Source organism: Chenopodium quinoa, unplaced genomic scaffold (assembly GCF_001683475.1).
Source record: "Chenopodium quinoa cultivar QQ74 unplaced genomic scaffold, ASM168347v1, whole genome shotgun sequence".
Taxonomy (NCBI): Eukaryota; Viridiplantae; Streptophyta; class Magnoliopsida; order Caryophyllales; family Amaranthaceae; genus Chenopodium; species Chenopodium quinoa.
In genome coordinates this window covers 2,809,955-2,828,603 of record NW_018742418.1, presented here as the reverse complement: position 1 = coordinate 2,828,603, position 18,649 = coordinate 2,809,955, and the positions used below count along the sequence as shown (strand labels likewise).

General features: G+C 37.6%; 1 protein-coding gene across 1 annotated transcript; it reads left to right on the top strand.

The window, feature by feature from the left end:
* Positions 1-11,120: 11,120 nt before the first annotated feature.
* On the top strand, positions 11,121-17,704 carry LOC110709286 (ARM REPEAT PROTEIN INTERACTING WITH ABF2-like). Its single transcript, XM_021887504.1, has 2 exons — positions 11,121-12,198; positions 16,562-17,704. The coding sequence occupies exons 1-2, from the start codon at positions 11,197-11,199 to the stop codon at positions 17,480-17,482; spliced, it is 1,923 nt and encodes a 640-aa protein (XP_021743196.1). The 5' UTR covers positions 11,121-11,196; the 3' UTR covers positions 17,483-17,704.
* The last annotated feature ends 945 nt before the right edge of the window (positions 17,705-18,649 follow it).

Here is an 18,649-nt window from a genome sequence, read left to right as displayed (position 1 = left end):
TTCTATGCTATTGGTGGATTTTCAAAATGCCTTCAATCTAGTTGATCGTGCGGTCATGTTACGGGAGGTTCGTCGTCGTTGTCCGGTCCTTTCGCGCTGGGTAGAGTTCTGCTACTCTAATCCAGCTAGATTGTATTACGGGGACCACACCTTATGGTCGTCTCAGGGAGTGCAGCAGGGTGATCCCCTTGGTCCTTTGCTATTTGCTTTGGTTTTACAGCCCCTAGTGTGTAAGATCAGAGACACTTTTGATGTCTGTCTTCAGGCCTAGTATTTGGATGACGGTACTGTGATTGGTGACACGTTGGTGGTAGGGAAGGTTCTGCAATTGATTATGGAGGACGGGCCTCGTTTTGGGTTACATCTTAACGTGGAAAAAACTGAAGTTTTCTGGCCTACAGAAGACCCTCGAAGCAGGCTTGTGGGTGTCTTTCCGCCTAATATTGCTCGACCCTTGCGTGGTGTTAAGCTGCTTGGTGGTCCCGTTAGTTCCGATTCCGGTTTTGGAGGTGAGCTTGTGATGCAGAGGGTGACAAAGACCATTGCACTTATGGATAGGGTTGCTAAGCTAGATGATCCTCAGTGCGAGCTGTTGTTGCTTAGGGCTTGTACCGGAGTTTCTAAGCTATACTTTGCATTGCGTACTTGTCCTCCTAGTACCTTTGAGACGGCTCAGCGCACATTCGATGGGGCACTTAGATCCTCATTGGAGCGTATTGTTACTGCTTCAGGGCCTGGGTTTGGCGATTGGCAATGGCGGCTTGCCACCTTGCCTTTTGCTTATGGCGGTCTTGGTGTTTATTCCGCAGGTGATGTTCGACATTATGCTTTTCTTGCTTCCCGGTTACAGTCTGCTGGGTTGCAGACACAGCTATTACGATATGCTGGTGTTGTTGGTCTTGGACGAGCCTTTGGATATGCGTTGAGTTTGTTTAATGGAATAGTGGAGTCTGACATTATGAGTAATCCTAGTGAGGTCGCTGCCCCTAAACTCATGAAGAAATTGGCAGATATGTATTTCACAAAGGTTACCGCTTCTGCAGAAGCCGCTTATTCTTTGACTCCTCGGCAATCAGCATTGTGGAAATCGCAACAGGGAGATCACACCTCTGCTTGGCTTCGGGCAGTCCCTATTTCTGGGTTGGGTCAGACGATGAACCCAAAGACCTACCGATGTGTGTTGTGCTATAGGATGGGTGTTGCATTGTTCTCTATCTCGACACCATGCTCTGCTTGTTCTCGGGTTTTTCCTGGGGATATTTTCGGTGATCACGCGGTGTCGTGTGCTGGTCTTGTCGGTATTAAACATCGGCATAATATTGTCCGGGATACCCTTGTTGATATCTGCTACAGATCTGGGATCTCGGCAAGAAAGGGGGTTGACATAGGGTTGTCTGGAGGGAATGACGGGGCCCTTAGACCTGCTGATGTGTTACTTTATTCTTGGGATCGTGGTCGCGATGTTTGTGTGGACTTAACAGGGTCTTCTCCATTGACACAGACAGGGCTTTCTGACTTTGTTCCTGGACGGGTTGTGGCTGATGCGGCTCATCGGAAGCGGATGAAGTATGAAGCTAGTTGTCGGCTGATGGGGTATGGTTTCATTCCCTTCTCCTTTTCTTCGCTTGGGGAATTGGAGAAGGAGGCTGTCGTGTTGCTGAAGCGGGTTTAGTGGTTCTCGACGACGCAAGACATTGGGGCTCGTGCTGCAGCTTATATCTTCACTAGGGTAGGCTTTGCTATAGCTAGAGGAGTGGGGACCCAAATTGTATCTCGGCTTCCCACTAATTTGTTGTAGGTTGTATGACTTTATCTGTTTTTGAGATGATAATAATAATAATAATAATAATAATAATAATAATAATAATTAAAAAATAATAAATAAAAAATAAAAAAAACTCCATACCACGCATGAATATGATATTGAAACGAAAACTCAATTACTAACATAGTACGAGTAACATGTATTTTCGTAATTTTCTTACAATGGTTGTCCCAAAATATTTTTACTCATCCATCTCTTTCACCTATTTTAATTCTAACCTACAAGACATTCTCTGATCTTTTTATCATGTCATAGTTATTTTGACAAGGAAGAAAATCCGATTATACTTATGGGGGGTTTAGCTTTACTCTCTTAAGTGCCCTAACACAAGATATTAACCGGGAATGGGATGAAACTTTCACCTATTTTTATCATGCCATAGTCAATATGCAAGAAATAATAATAATAATAATAATAATAATAATAATAATAATAATAATAATAATAATAATAATAATAATAATGAATTCTCTCGGTTTGGGGCGATTAGGGTTGGGTAGGTTTAGGCTTTTCCGTCATCTTCCACGTCATTTTTCCGGTTACTCCTCCGACGAAGTGTAGTCCGGTTTGGTGACCATCGATTTCAGGGGTTTCAGGGCGGTTAGCAGGCAATATCTAGGCAAAATTCCTTCGAAATTCAGCGAGTTTTATTGGTTGTTTCTGGGCGTTTTCCGGGCAGGTTCGACGACCTTTTCAGGTGAATTTTCTGGCGGTTTACAGACCCAAGCGTGGGTCAAGTTGCAAGAGGTTTCATGATCGATTTTCCGGCGAATATTTGGGCTGTTTTTTGGGTGCAGTTTCAAGGCGTGTTTTGGTGCAGTTTCAGGGAGTTTTTGGGTGGTTTTCCGGCGGCGGTTTTTTTTAGGGCAGATAGGCTTTGTTTCTAGGTTGTTTTCAGGTGTATTGGGGGCTGTTGTGGGCGAGTTTCAGGCAATTTTTAGTGCAAGGTTCAAGCGGTTTTCTCTTTGTTTTTCAGGCAGTTTCCTGCTCGGGTTTGGTGGTCCGTTTGGGTGTGATTTTGGTGCAGTTCCTGGTGCAGTTTTGGTGTGGTTTTGGAGCAGTTTCGTGTGCAGTTTCTGGTGCAGTTTTGGTGTATATAAGGTGCAGTTTTTGGTGCTTTTTGGGTGGTTTTAGTGTGTCGTTGGTGTGCTATTTTGGTGCAGTTTTTGGTGTGTTGTTTTGTGTTCTTCTCGTGGCAAGTTGTGGTGGGTGTTATGCCTCCTATGGTTCGATTTCATTGTCCGTTTGTGGGTCTTAATGGGTGTCAGGATGGTGGGGGTAAGGGCTCACTAAAGCTTATTTGCTCACTCATATCCGTGATCGTCATTGTTGTGGGGATGCGCGAGATATGACTCAACACTCTCTTTCTTCTTATTTGGCTATTTTCTTAGAGGCGGAGTCAACATTTCGTCGTATGGGCATTTGGTTTTGTGGGGAGTGTTTCAAGACACATACTTTTCGTACGACGTGTCGACATGGTCCTGGTTCTGATGATAATGTGGCCCCACCTGATTCTGGGGATGGTATTGTTCGGTTTGTTCTTTATGGTTTTCCTAAACCGCAGGGTCCATCTTCGGGGGTATCTGATCTTGTTCCTAGTGTGCCTCGTGAGCCTCTTTTTGCGTTCGATGTTACTCTCTTGGATAGTTTGCTATCTAAGGCGGTTCCGTTCGGTGAAATCTATTCCTTCTAAGTGTCGCTTGGGTTTTTCTCGGGTTCTCAAAGGAGCGCTTGATAAGGTGATTTGCAAGCCTGATGACGTCTCTTGTTGGGTTCAACCGCTTGTGTTGCCTCTCTGTGTTCTAAAAACCTTTTCTCCGAGGAGTAGTCGTGAGTGTTCTTCGGGTGTTAGGCGGCAGCGGTAAGAAGAGAGTATCATCGCTGCTATTCGATCTTGGTGTGAGCCTGGTGGTCCAGTGCATCTTGTGCGGGATACGTTGGCTGATGTGTCTCCACCTTTGTTCGATGCTGATGATGAGCATGATTTGTCTGAGCGTAATATTAAGCAATGTAAGAGAAAGATTAGTGACGGACATTACACTACTGCAGTTAGGGTTCTTTCATCTTCTGGTCTTTCCCCTTACAATGATGCTACTCTTGCTGATTTGCAAGCTAAGAACCCTTCCTTTTCGGCTCCTATCTTACCGGATATCCCCGTTGATCAGCCCTTTATTGCTACATCTGCTGTTGTTTTGGATCAGATTAGGGGTTTTCCGCGTGGTACGTCATGCGGTAGAGACGGCTTGTGTGCTCAACACCTTATGGATTGCTTGGGTGGTGCTGCAGTTGCTATTTCTGATGAGTTGGTAGACTCTATTACGCAGGTGGTTAATCTCTTTCTCGCTAGGAAATGTTCTGCTGTGTTGGAAGAATACATCGCCAGTGCTCCTCTCACGCCACTTGTTAAGCCTGGTGGTGGTATTCGGCCTATTTCTGTGGGTACCGTTTGGAGGCGTCTGGTTTCAAAGGTTGGGGCTGCTTTAATTGGTCCGCGTCCGGGAAACTATTTAAGAGGTCTTCAGTTTGGTGTTGGTGTGCCGGCGGGTGGTGAGGCTATTCTTCATGCTGTTAATCGTTTGGTTGAGGCTCGTGGTAGTGATGTTGGCCTCTCTATGTTGCTGGTGGATATCTAGAATGCCTTTAATTTGGTTGATCGTACGACTTTACTGCGCGAGGTCCGTCTCCGTTGTCCTACTTTCTCGTGTTGGGTTGAATTCTGTTACTCTTCTCCTGCCAGACTGTTTTATGAGGAGCATACCTTAAGGTCTTGTCAAGGAGTGCAATAGGGTGATCCTCTTGGCTCTTTACTTTTGCTTTGGTGCTCCATCCGTTGGTGTGCCGAATCAGGGATTCTTTCGACTTATGTTTGCAGGCTTGGTATTTGGATGAAGACACTATTATTGGTGACACCTTGGTGGTAAGAAAGGTTATGGAGTTGATTTTGGTGGAAGGACCTCGTCTCAGCCTCCATGTGAACGTTGAGAAAACGGAAGTTTTCTGGCCCACGGAGGACCGTCGTAGCCGTCTGGTCGGTGTCTTTCCTCCAAATATTGCTCGTCCTGTACATGGTGTTAAGTTTCTTGGTGGTCTTGTCAGTACGGATTCCTCTTTCTGTGGTGAGCTTGTTTCGCAAAGAGTGTCGAAGACCATTGTGCTAATAGATGTTGTTGCTAAGCTTGATGATCCCCAATGTGAGTTGTTACTACTTCGTGCGTGTACTGGGGTTTCAAAACTCTACTTTTCTATGCGCACTTGTCCTCCTCTTCTTTTTGAAGCGGCCCAGATTTCTTTTGATATGACCCTTCGAGCTTCTTTGGAGTGCATTGTAACTGCTTCGGGGCTGGGTTTTGGTGATTGGCAATGGCGACTTGCCACCTTACCTTTTTCTTATGGTGGATTGAGTGTCTATTCAGCGGGAGATGTTTAGCACTATGCTTTCCTTGCGTCATGTTTGCAGTCATCAGGCTACGCTTCTTCGCAATTCTCGTATTGTTGGTCCAGGATTGGCATTCGATGGTGCTCTTAGTCTTTTTAATAGGATTGTGGAGACTGACCTTATGCGTAACCCTAGTGAGATCGCTGCCCCCAAACTCATGAAGAAATTGGTAAATATATATTTCACGAAGGTCAATGCATCTGTAGAATCCACTTTCTCCTTATCTCCGCGTCAGGTTGCCTTATGGAAGTCCCAACAGGGGGATCACACTTCTGCCTAGTTGCGAGCGGTCCCAATATCAGGTTTGGGTCAGACTATGAATGGTAAGACTTACCGTTGTGTTCTTTGCTATCGGTTGGGTGTTCCCTTGTGCTCCGTTTCGACACCGTGTTCTGCTTGCTCAAGGATTTTTGATGGGGATATATATGGGGATCATGCAGTGTCTTGTGCTGGGATGGTGGGTATTAAACATCGGCCAAACGTTGTTCGTGATACCCTTGTGATATTTGTTTTCACTCTGGGATTTCTACAAGAAAGGAGGTTAACGTTGGGTTGACTGGAGGGAACGACGGGGCTCTTCGACCAGCAGATGTGTTGCTTTATTCCTGGGATAGAGGCCTTGATGTATGTGTTGATTTGACGGAGTCTTCTCCTTTGACACAATTTGGGTTGTCTGACTTCATTCCTGGTCGTGTTGTGTTAGCTGCGGCTCAGTGGAAGCGAGACAAGTATGGGGCGCGTTGCAGGGCTATTGGCTATGGTTTTCTTCCTTTCTCCTTTTCTTCAGTGGGGGAATTAGAGAAGGATGTTGTTGCGTTGCTGAAGCTGGTTCAAGCGTACGCTAAGACTCAGGATATTGGTGCTCGTGTAGCTGCTCACATCTTCAACGGGATCGGGTTCGCTATAGCTAGAGGAGTGGGGGCCCAGATTGTATCTCGACTCCCCACTAATTTCTTGTAAATTGTTTGACTATGTAGGTTTTTGTTAATAATAATAATAATAATAATAATAATAATAATAATAATAAAAACGAATAAATTATTTAAAATTACACTGTAATTCTTAATTAAATGTCAGGGCTTATTGTTAAATACTTGGCTAAGAAATTGTGTGAATGTCTCAATTTCTAGGTGGTTAACTTTTTATAATTTTATAATTAATTTAGTTGCAAAAATAACAATATTTGTGATAATAGTAATATGTTTATTTCGTTCCTTTTTATGTGTCCTAGGCCACTTGAAATCAATCTTCATTTTAAGAAGAGAGAAACTTTAACTCCTCCATATAAACAATCTTCGATATAGTTTTTGATGATCAAAATTTATAGAATTGCTATAATGCGTAATTTGAAGATATCTATATCTAGGTTATATCTAGTCAAATTAATATCGTCACATGTCATACTTTCCTTTAATTTTTTTATCTAATCATCAATTAATCAATAATCAATCAATCAATAACTTAATACTAAAATAGACACCGGGAGTGATACGTGTCACTTCATGGTGTTGTTTCTTCCCTCCAAAATCCCTCCTTCCTCTTTTTGTTTTTTTTTAAAACTTTTTTTATGCCACCTACTATATATAATTTATACACAAAATATTCATCAAATATAATTGTGGTAATTTCGATTCACACACTTTTCATATTGATACTAAAATATTTTCCAAATCTATTATTTTAGATCTTATAAACATTACTCTGTATGTAAAATTATGTTTTTAAATAGCACAATCAATCATCAATAATCAATAACCTTATTACTAAAACAGACAATGAGAATGACACATGTTACTTCCTGGTGCTATTTTTTCCCTCCAAAATCCCTCCTTCCACTTTTTGTTTTTTTTTTTAAAAAAAATAAAAAAATTTCTAATGCCACCTACTATAATTTATACACAAAATATTCACCAAGCATAATTGTGGCAAATTTGATTCACACACTTTTCATATCTATAATAAAATATTTTCCATATCTCTGTATGTTAAATTATGTTTTTAAATAGCACAATCAATTATCAATCAATCATCAATAATTACATACTAGAACACACACCAAAAATGACAAGTGTCATTTTCTAGAGTGTCTCTTAGTTTTATTTTTTTATTTATTTATTTTAAAATCTATTTAGGAAACAAATCTTACACATTATAAATAAAAGAATAAAAAAGATATAATGTATCCTTCCACAATATATATTGATACATAAACTTATGGTAAAAAAAAAAAAAATTCTAATTTCCAACATGATTTGTGACATAAATAGTATTGTACTACTCTACCATTATTACAAGAATTTTTTTTTAAAAGATTTATATATTTAATTATTTATGAAAAGTTTGCTAGGAATTATATGAAAAAGTATTTTAAGTCAATTGATTATTGGAAAAAAAAATATTGCATAAGAGAGAATGAATAATAGTGTGTAAAAAGAAATCTATATATTTGCATACAAATACATATTGTTAAGATATTCATTTGGTTTACAAGAAGAAAATGATATAAATTTGTTAGTGAAATATACTGTATAGTATTTTAAAATATCTATTTTGCTAATAATAGACTCTTTCGTAACAAATTCATTTTACGAAGTAATAACTTAGACATATTCATTTTTTTTATATAATTAAATGTAGTATTAATTATGTACGGAGTAATAGTTATTGAAAATTACCGTGTATGACATGGTACCTAACCTAGTTTTTATCTAATTTTATAAAATATTTATATTAAAATAAGTAGTCTTAAAGTTAATTCAACATAAACATCATTTCTTTCATGTTACCTTTGACTTAATTTCTTTTACAAAGTAATCAATGTTCACCCTTTCCTCTCCCTTTCGAACTTTATATGTGTTGAATAAGAATAACATGTGGTGAACAAAAGCACATTATTATACTGTAAATAACTCGTACGTTGCATGGGCCAAAGAGCTAATTAATGTTTAAATCTGAACATTAAAATATATAGGACCGAAATAAAGGGAGTATATTTTAATTTCGTCGTCGTTATAATGCATGCAAATCTACAGTGCGTGTTAAGACCATCAACCCTCGAGTAAGCTATGGTGGTGGTGGTGATGGTGGTGCTAAGAGTATTAATCTTGGAATTAAACAGGTAGGAGAGCTGGTATTAAGGGTAGTTTAATCCATTATAATAACATATACTACTATTAAAATAATCTAGTATATATAAATAAAGTAGACATTTTTGGAAAGCATTTGGAGCGTCACGTAAGAAATATACTTATTTCGACCAATAAAAAGAAAGATTTGTATTTTATTTTTGAATTAAAAAATTATGTCGCCACCTAGATAAAAGTAACGAATTAGATTTGATATATCTAATATTTTAAGGAAAAATTCATGGGAATAATCCCACCTTTGGGCCGTTCGTTTTTAATAATCCCACCTTTGGATTACTTTTTAATAATCTCACCTTTACCCCCCATTCTTTTTTAATGGTCCCAACCAGTCATTTAACTTGCTATAGCAAGTTACATGCCACGTGTCGCAATCTAATTGGCCTAGAATATAAAAAAATTAAAAGAAAAAATTAAAAAATTATACTTAATTAATTAATTAAGAAACTACTTGTTTCATAAAAAAAAAAAAAAAAAAAAAAAAAAAAGAAATATCCCACTAGCCCAACCACCCTCCACGGCTGCCCACTACCACCAGCCTTCCCTGTTGCCTGCCCACCAACGACGGAGGGCCACGCCGACTGCCCTCCCCCTTCCCATTGAACCGCCAACACCCTTTCCCACCCCTTGAACCACCAACCACCCTCTAAAATACGTTCACCGCCCCCCTATCCCTCCCTCCCCTTCCGCCGCCTCGTTTTCGAGTCCCTTCCCTTCCCCTATCCCTTTTTCGGCCCCCTCCCTTTCCCCTCGCCCCAATTTCGGCCCCTTTGCCCTTCCAGGCCTCGATTTCGGCCCCCTCTCCTTCCCATGCCTTAATTTCGAAAATGAATTTGGTGGTTTAAGGCGACGGAAGGTGCCGAAATAAAGGTGGCGACCGGAGCGGGGCTAACAGCCGATCTGGGACGACGGTCAGAGCGCGGCGATGCTGGGGGCTAGGACGACGGTGGGGCAGGGAGGTGGCTGGTAGTGGTTTTAATATTTAGTTTTTTTTTCCATGAGAAAATTATTAAAAATAAGTAATTAATGTTAATTGCTAATTATCATTTCTTAAAACAAAATTAAAACTAAAACTTATTTTTTTGACCAATTACGTGGTGATATGTGTAAAATAAACTTTAAAAAAAAAAAAATTAACCTATTCAACCGGTTACTGGTCACCCGGGACCATTAAAAAAGAATGGGGGGGTAAAGGTGGGATTATTAAAAACGAACGGCGCAAAGGTGGGATTATTCCCATGAATTTTTCCAAATTTTAATGCCACATAGATTATAATCCACGAAATAAATTATTTTAATGAAAAAAATAAAGTAAAAATATAGGAAAAGATAAAATTATTAATTCAATACTACGAGTATAAGAAATCCAAAAAATAATATATTAAAAAATATTTAAATGATAAACGCTTATAATAAAGCTTGATACCTATCATTATAAGATAAATTTTGATAGTATTTATGATAAGAAATACATATTATTTGTTAATTATAATTAATTAATTATAATTATAATTATAATTATAATTATAATTATAATTATAATTATAATTATAATTATAATTGACACATCATACGACACAAACAAAATTTCGTATCAATAAAATTCCCTATCAAGCGAATTTTGTGTTAGTAATTTTGTGTTAATTTCATCAATGGCCGAATAATTTTTAGCTTAATTTTTAAAATCCTATGTTTATATTAGTATTTCTAATTATTACTTACATTGTATTAATTTGGGATACTCAACGATTATATGTTTATGTTTTATTTACTAAATGTTTTTTTACATGCAAATCTAACACATTATACGACACAAATAAAATTTCGTATCAATACAAAACCCCATCAAGCGAATTTTGTGTTAGTTTTAGGTCATCAATGTCCAAGTAATTTTTAAAATCTTTTGTTTAAATTTATATTTGTAATTATTAGTTACATTGTATTTATTTAGGATACTTAACGATTATTTGTTTATGTAATGGCACACGATTAGATGTTGTATACTTAATATATGGATGACTTTGATTATTTTTGGAGATGATGAAAAAATTCCAATGCATAAATTTGATTTTATATCGCAACAATTTTTCATTTATTGGTAAATATATTTATTTATTTTATATAAATGTAAAGATTTTATTTATATCAATTTCAGTTTGGCTAACATTTCACAGTTCAATTTATCCATTGATGTAGTAGGTTGGTTGTGGACGAGGTTGGTGATTCTATCGAAATAAAAGATATGGTAAAACAATGGATAATGATTTAGGATTTAAATTATTAAAAATTTATCATTTCACATTAAAGATTTTATATAACAGAAAAAATATATCAAGTGGGATCTTGTTAGATTCGTAATAATGTGTAGTTTATTAATATGTAATTTTCACAATCTTTTTCATTACGAAACTAAGAATATTTAGCGATAAAAAACTGCACATAAAACGATGTTCTGATCTGAACTTATTTTTTCTGAAATAAGTATAAATAAGTTGAACTAAACAAGGCCTTAATCCTACTTATATCTACTTATATCTCTTTCTCTAATTCTCTCTCATTTAGCTCATTTAATGACAATAATCATCACAATCAAAATATAATAAACCAAAATCAAAAAGCAAAAAGCAGAAAACAAAAGGAGTCCAAAAGATTGAAACTGACATCCGTAGACTCATAAATTGACTCTCACAAATTAAATCCACTCTTTCATTTCCTTTTCCCTCAAAATAAAATAAAATAAATTCAAAAAAATCTTCTCATTTTCTGACGCTTTTCATTTTCTCCTCCATAAAATGACGAAACTTCCGACGTCGGCGACTGTTATCCCGGCGACGCTAATCGACGACGAAAAACCCCTCGGAGAACAACTCTCAGAACCAATTGTACTCGCTGAACGAGTTCGCGAGTTAGCCAACGAGTCAACCTCCTTCAAACAGGACTGCTATGAACTCGCTAAATACGTCGACCGTCTCGCCCACATGCTCCGCTCACTCGTCCGCTTCACCACCGCTAACTCCTCCGCAATCTATGACCGCCCTCTCCGTCGCATATCCGCCGAAGTTTCTCGAACCCTTCATCGGGCCCACACCCTCCTCCGCAAATGCCGCCGTCGCAGCACCTTCTTCCACCGCCTCGTCAACCTCATCACCGTCGCTGATTTCCGGAAGCTTCTCTCTCTCCTCGACACCTCCGCCGCCGACTTACGCTGGCTTCTTTCCGTCTTCCATGTCGACGCAAACGACGATAACATCAATAACGACGACGTCGTTTTGTCTCTTCCACCAATCGCAAGCAACGACCCGATTTTAGCCTGGGTTTGGTCTTATACAGCGACTGTTCAAATGGGTTCTTCTTTAACCGCCCGAATTGAAGCGGGTCATGAGATCGGGTTTTTGGCCCGAGATAATGATCGTAACAAGAAGATAATTGTTGAAGAAGGTGGGGTTCCGCCATTGTTGAGATTATTGAAGGAAATTAACTCCGCCGAGGCGCAAATTACGGCCGCGGTGGCGTTGTATAATGTCGCGAATGATGGGGATAGAGTTAGGGTTATTGTTGATTGTTTGGGTATTCCTTTGATTGTTCAAGTTTTGGGGGATTCTCCTATGAGGGTTCAGGTTAAGATGGCGGAATTAGTTGCAAGGATGGCTGAATTTGATGGTGGTGTTGCTAAGGAGGAGTTTGGGAGGGAGAATGTGATTCGTCCCTTGGTTTCGTTGTTGTCGTTCGAGATGTTGGAAGACGAACCCGAGATTATGAAGAAGAATCATCATAGTATTCACTCTATTGTTCAGATTAATAGGGAGAAAGAGAGGGAAAAGGAGAGGATAGGAGGAGAGTCGTGGAAACCGAAGCTGAATTCGATTTATTCGTCGTTTTCATCGTTGTATTCGGATGTTGGGGTTAGTAAAGGAGGGCAGACTAGGAAGGGAAGAGGGAATGAGAGTGCTGAGGTTAAGATGGAGCTTAAGATTAGCTGTGCTAAGGCACTTTGGATGCTTGCTAATGATAGTGTTGCGAACAGTCATAGGATTACTGAGACAAAAGGGTTGCTTAGTTTGGCTAAGTTGATTGAGAGAGAAACAGGGGAGTTGAGGAAGATTTGTGTAATGGCTGTAATGGAGATTACATTGGCTGCTGAATCGAAAGCTGACCTTCGAAGGTCGGCTTTCAAGACGAGTTCCCCTGCTGGTAAGGCAGTGGTGGTGCAGCTTGTAAGGGTGATCAAAGAGTCTAGTGATCCTGCTTTGCAAATTGCAGCTATAAAATCAATTGGATGTCTTTCTAGGACATTCTCTGCAAAAGAGACTCGAGTAATCGGGCCTTTGGTTGAGCAGCTTAGCAGTAATAATCATGAGGTTGGTACTGAGGCTGCTGTTGCTCTAGCAAAGTTTGTTGATCCGGAGAATTTCCTGTGTCATGAACATTCTAAGGCGATCATCGAGTTTGATGGGGTAGTTCCTTTGTTGAGATTGCTTAGGGAAAGCGAGAGGGCTCAAGTAAATGGATTGGTTCTCCTTTGTCACCTTGCTATAAACGCTGGCAACAGCGAGGCATTAGAACGAGCTAGGCTTCTGACCGCCCTAGAGGGGACTGATCGAAATCTTACTGCTCAGTATCCTCAGTTGAGAGAATTGATTGTCAAGGCTATGTACCATCTTGGTCTCTACCATGGAGATGCTCATCCTCTTAGGCAAGCTTCGCTGCGTATATAAGATAGGAAAAGGGGGTTTTTGTGTAATGTAAATAGACATTCTGGAAAAATAGTTTTGTAATTAGTGTGTAGAGAGGGAAAGTAATGAGAGAATACAGGTTCACTTCATTTTTAATATTTGTCCATGAACTTTTGTAGCTGGTCACCTTGGACCTTGTACCTGGAGTAAATCTTTTGCTAATTTTATTGAACAAATTAGACTATATAATTACCATTTCTTTAAGTTCTGCTGCAAAATTTTCGAATTATTTTTTACTTGTTGCTTCTGTACTGCTAGGTTGAAACTAAATAGTTCTTATCTTTGTAAAAACAGATTATGCAATTATGCCCACAAATCTGTGTCAATTAAACTCGAGTATGATTGTTATTGACGACACAATATCACAGAATGATTCAAATGATTACAACATTCAAAATCATTAAGCATTGCTGAACTTAGGCTGATCATTAGGGGTTCAAAATTCTGAATTTTCTTGTAGATGACATTAGAGACTGATTGATAGGCACTTCTTTAAGACTCGTCTTTGTCTGTTTAGTGGACGACGATGATATTGGCTTTACAGCTTCAAAGTGTTAATCTCGGTATTTTTTTCTACATATCTCACATCAGTCCCATGCTATATAATGAGTTGACAGCCTAACTAGCAAACAGGCAGCAACATAACAAAATATCATGGATTCAGACAGTGTGCTTCTAGCTTCCGATTTGTATTTTTGCTCTATAATAAAGGCCTTTACTTTGGGAAGGCATTGAAGAAGAAAACAAGACTCATGGACCAGTGTCAACTTGGAGTAGCCCGGTTGCAAATTGCAATTGCTACAAAATCAGTGATCAACTGAGCACATGATCAAAGGAAATATTGTACACCGATAGTTTTTCATTTGTTGTTTTCTAGGATGATTTTTGGAGTGTAGAGTTGGCCAATTCATAACATTTATTCAATTATTTATACAATCCTAATCTAACCCTAACAAAACAAGTTATAAGTTAATTGATAGGCCAATGGCCTATTATTTCCCCTTTCAATTGCACACTTAATTTGCATCATCTTCTAATACATGTTAAAATTTGAATCTAATAAAAGTAAAATAACTAAAGAAAATCGAGATTCTAATTGAAGTTAAGTGTAAGAAATTGATTGCTTAGAAAGTTTGTTAGAAACTATTAGAAACTACGTAGTTATAACTTATAAGCGATCAAATATATTAAGAGTAAACAGTAATAACAATCAATATACCAAATCTATTAATTATTACTAAACAAAACATTGCTGACATCATCTCTCCACAAAACTGTATACGTGTCGCTTTCTTATGAAATTTTTTCCCGCTTAAAATCGTTGATGATGTCATTTTTTTGTGATAGTTATTTTTTTTTTTTTTTTTTTTTTTTTTTTTTTGTGATACTTCGTAAACAAGCTAATTAAGTTTTTTCAACAACTTTAATCTAGAAAACCGAAGTATAGTAAATTGAATAGCAACTGTATTCTTTTCTTTTGATTTAAAGATATATCATTCCCTCTCCTCAATTCCTTAACACTAATATTCAAACGTCCAACCAATTGGTTGTTGGTGCAATGGTGATTGGGATTGCACTTGGTATGGAGGACCCGTGTTCGATCCCTCGCAACAACAATTGGAAGGAGACTGGAATCTAACCATCCAGAACTAATCTCCGAATCCGGATTAGCTCATAGGGTGAACCGGGTGGAACACCAATAAAAAAAAAAATTCAAACGTCCAAAATTTTCCTGAAATATTCAAATTGTATTTTTTTTAAAGAAATCTCCTTCCAATGAATTTATGACAAAATTGAAAAGATTCATTATAAATACGAATTTTATACTATATTTTTTTTTAAATCGTGCATCGTACGGGGATAATCTAGTTAAGAGTAAACAAAATCATCCAAAATACCAACACAATAAATTGGTGTTTATAAAACCATGACAAGTAAGATTAGTTTTCCTTTATAAATTTAGTGCCAAACTTTCTTCTACAAAATTTATTTTTAGTTAAAAATTGAATGTTTTAACCTAAACTATTATTTACTGCTTTTTGCAACAAAACCAAAAGCCTTTGTGGTTCAATTAATATTAAACAGATATGGCTGATGATGATGGATTTTAAACATTTCCCAAAGTTATGTCGTGACTCGTGAGTATCGATTACAATCTTAGGAATAGACGATGGCGATGTTTGGCAAATGGCTTTTTAGTAGCTTTTTGGTTACTTTTTGGCTTTTGGCTTTTTTTATGAGGTCAAATAGCTAATAAAAGTGTTTGTAATTGGCTTTTCATTCAGCGAAAAAGCTGGCTTTTAAGTCAAAAATGAAAAAGTTATGAGTAGCTTTTTTTTTGTTGGCTTGTTGGCCCACAAATTACCTAATAAACAGCCACCAACTAAATTTACCCAACGCTTTTATAAACAACTAGCTTAAACAACCAATTTCAAAAGCCATTATAAACAGTCAAACATTGCAGCTGGTCAAACAAGCCAAGTGAACCAGCCAACCGGCAATAGCCAACAGTCATTTGCCAAACAAGGCGGATGATAAATCGGCTTTTTAGTCGATGAAGTTGTAAAACGCACATTAACTCCATAAAACACACAACAACTCGATATGATACGGAGTAGGATTTTAATAATCTCAAGATTCTCAAGACTTGATTTTGATTTAATAGTCATATTAATAGGGGTGAGCATAACAGGGCCCCCTATTGGAATTCCCGAAATCGGAACTGTAACCTGTTGCAACAAGTTCCTCATGGGAATCGGAACTGGAACCTTTTTTTTTTGAGAAAGAAACCGAAACCTTATCATTTAGGTTTTTTTTTTTTTTTTTCAAAAAATTTTGGAGGGTCATAAATTTTTAACTCTTACAACTTGCAAATACGACAAACCAAAAATAGTTGTTTGGCAAATTTAGTATACCCCCTTCGTGTTTTAATAAGTGTTACACTTATCAAATGTAGCCATATTTTAATAAGTTTTACTTTATTTTTTGGCAAAAAAAAAACTACATTTTAATACTATATCTTTCTCCTTTTATGATTCCTACTCAAATTCACTGTTACTTTTTTTTTTTTAATTTTTTTTTTATTATTTCTTCACTCTCACATTCATTACTTTTCGATAAACTATTAACTCCATTATATTTCTTTTACAATTTTTTAATACTTCAACCACCCCATCACTTACCTCTTATTTTATTTAAGTCAATTAAATTGCTTAAAACTATGTGTCGGTCAAAGTGTAACACTTATTAAAACATGGAGGGAGTATATATTTATAACTATTATAAACAAAGTATTTTTTTTTATTTATTAAAAATTGGGCATGAATTGATGTATGATTTAAAATTAAGTGATACTTTTATCAGGTTACTAGATACCCTACAGGCTTTGATTCCAAAAAATTGTGAACCAAAACCTATTGTTCAGATTAATAGGGAGAAAGAGAGGGAAAAGGAGAGGATAGGAGGAGAGTCGTGGAAACCGAAGCTGAATTCGATTTATTCGTCGTTTTCATCGTTGTATTCGGATGTTGGGGTTAGTAAAGGAGGGCAGACTAGGAAGGGAAGAGGGAATGAGAGTGCTGAGGTTAAGATGGAGCTTAAGATTAGCTGTGCTAAGGCACTTTGGATGCTTGCTAATGATAGTGTTGCGAACAGTCATAGGATTACTGAGACAAAAGGGTTGCTTAGTTTGGCTAAGTTGATTGAGAGAGAAACAGGGGAGTTGAGGAAGATTTGTGTAATGGCTGTAATGGAGATTACATTGGCTGCTGAATCGAAAGCTGACCTTCGAAGGTCGGCTTTCAAGACGAGTTCCCCTGCTGGTAAGGCAGTGGTGGTGCAGCTTGTAAGGGTGATCAAAGAGTCTAGTGATCCTGCTTTGCAAATTGCAGCTATAAAATCAATTGGATGTCTTTCTAGGACATTCTCTGCAAAAGAGACTCGAGTAATCGGGCCTTTGGTTGAGCAGCTTAGCAGTAATAATCATGAGGTTGGTACTGAGGCTGCTGTTGCTCTAGCAAAGTTTGTTGATCCGGAGAATTTCCTGTGTCATGAACATTCTAAGGCGATCATCGAGTTTGATGGGGTAGTTCCTTTGTTGAGATTGCTTAGGGAAAGCGAGAGGGCTCAAGTAAATGGATTGGTTCTCCTTTGTCACCTTGCTATAAACGCTGGCAACAGCGAGGCATTAGAACGAGCTAGGCTTCTGACCGCCCTAGAGGGGACTGATCGAAATCTTACTGCTCAGTATCCTCAGTTGAGAGAATTGATTGTCAAGGCTATGTACCATCTTGGTCTCTACCATGGAGATGCTCATCCTCTTAGGCAAGCTTCGCTGCGTATATAAGATAGGAAAAGGGGGTTTTTGTGTAATGTAAATAGACATTCTGGAAAAATAGTTTTGTAATTAGTGTGTAGAGAGGGAAAGTAATGAGAGAATACAGGTTCACTTCATTTTTAATATTTGTCCATGAACTTTTGTAGCTGGTCACCTTGGACCTTGTACCTGGAGTAAATCTTTTGCTAATTTTATTGAACAAATTAGACTATATAATTACCATTTCTTTAAGTTCTGCTGCAAAATTTTCGAATTATTTTTTACTTGTTGCTTCTGTACTGCTAGGTTGAAACTAAATAGTTCTTATCTTTGTAAAAACAGATTATGCAATTATGCCCACAAATCTGTGTCAATTAAACTCGAGTATGATTGTTATTGACGACACAATATCACAGAATGATTCAAATGATTACAACATTCAAAATCATTAAGCATTGCTGAACTTAGGCTGATCATTAGGGGTTCAAAATTCTGAATTTTCTTGTAGATGACATTAGAGACTGATTGATAGGCACTTCTTTAAGACTCGTCTTTGTCTGTTTAGTGGACGACGATGATATTGGCTTTACAGCTTCAAAGTGTTAATCTCGGTATTTTTTTCTACATATCTCACATCAGTCCCATGCTATATAATGAGTTGACAGCCTAACTAGCAAACAGGCAGCAACATAACAAAATATCATGGATTCAGACAGTGTGCTTCTAGCTTCCGATTTGTATTTTTGCTCTATAATAAAGGCCTTTACTTTGGGAAGGCATTGAAGAAGAAAACAAGACTCATGGACCAGTGTCAACTTGGAGTAGCCCGGTTGCAAATTGCAATTGCTACAAAATCAGTGATCAACTGAGCACATGATCAAAGGAAATATTGTACACCGATAGTTTTTCATTTGTTGTTTTCTAGGATGATTTTTGGAGTGTAGAGTTGGCCAATTCATAACATTTATTCAATTATTTATACAATCCTAATCTAACCCTAACAAAACAAGTTATAAGTTAATTGATAGGCCAATGGCCTATTATTTCCCCTTTCAATTGCACACTTAATTTGCATCATCTTCTAATACATGTTAAAATTTGAATCTAATAAAAGTAAAATAACTAAAGAAAATCGAGATTCTAATTGAAGTTAAGTGTAAGAAATTGATTGCTTAGAAAGTTTGTTAGAAACTATTA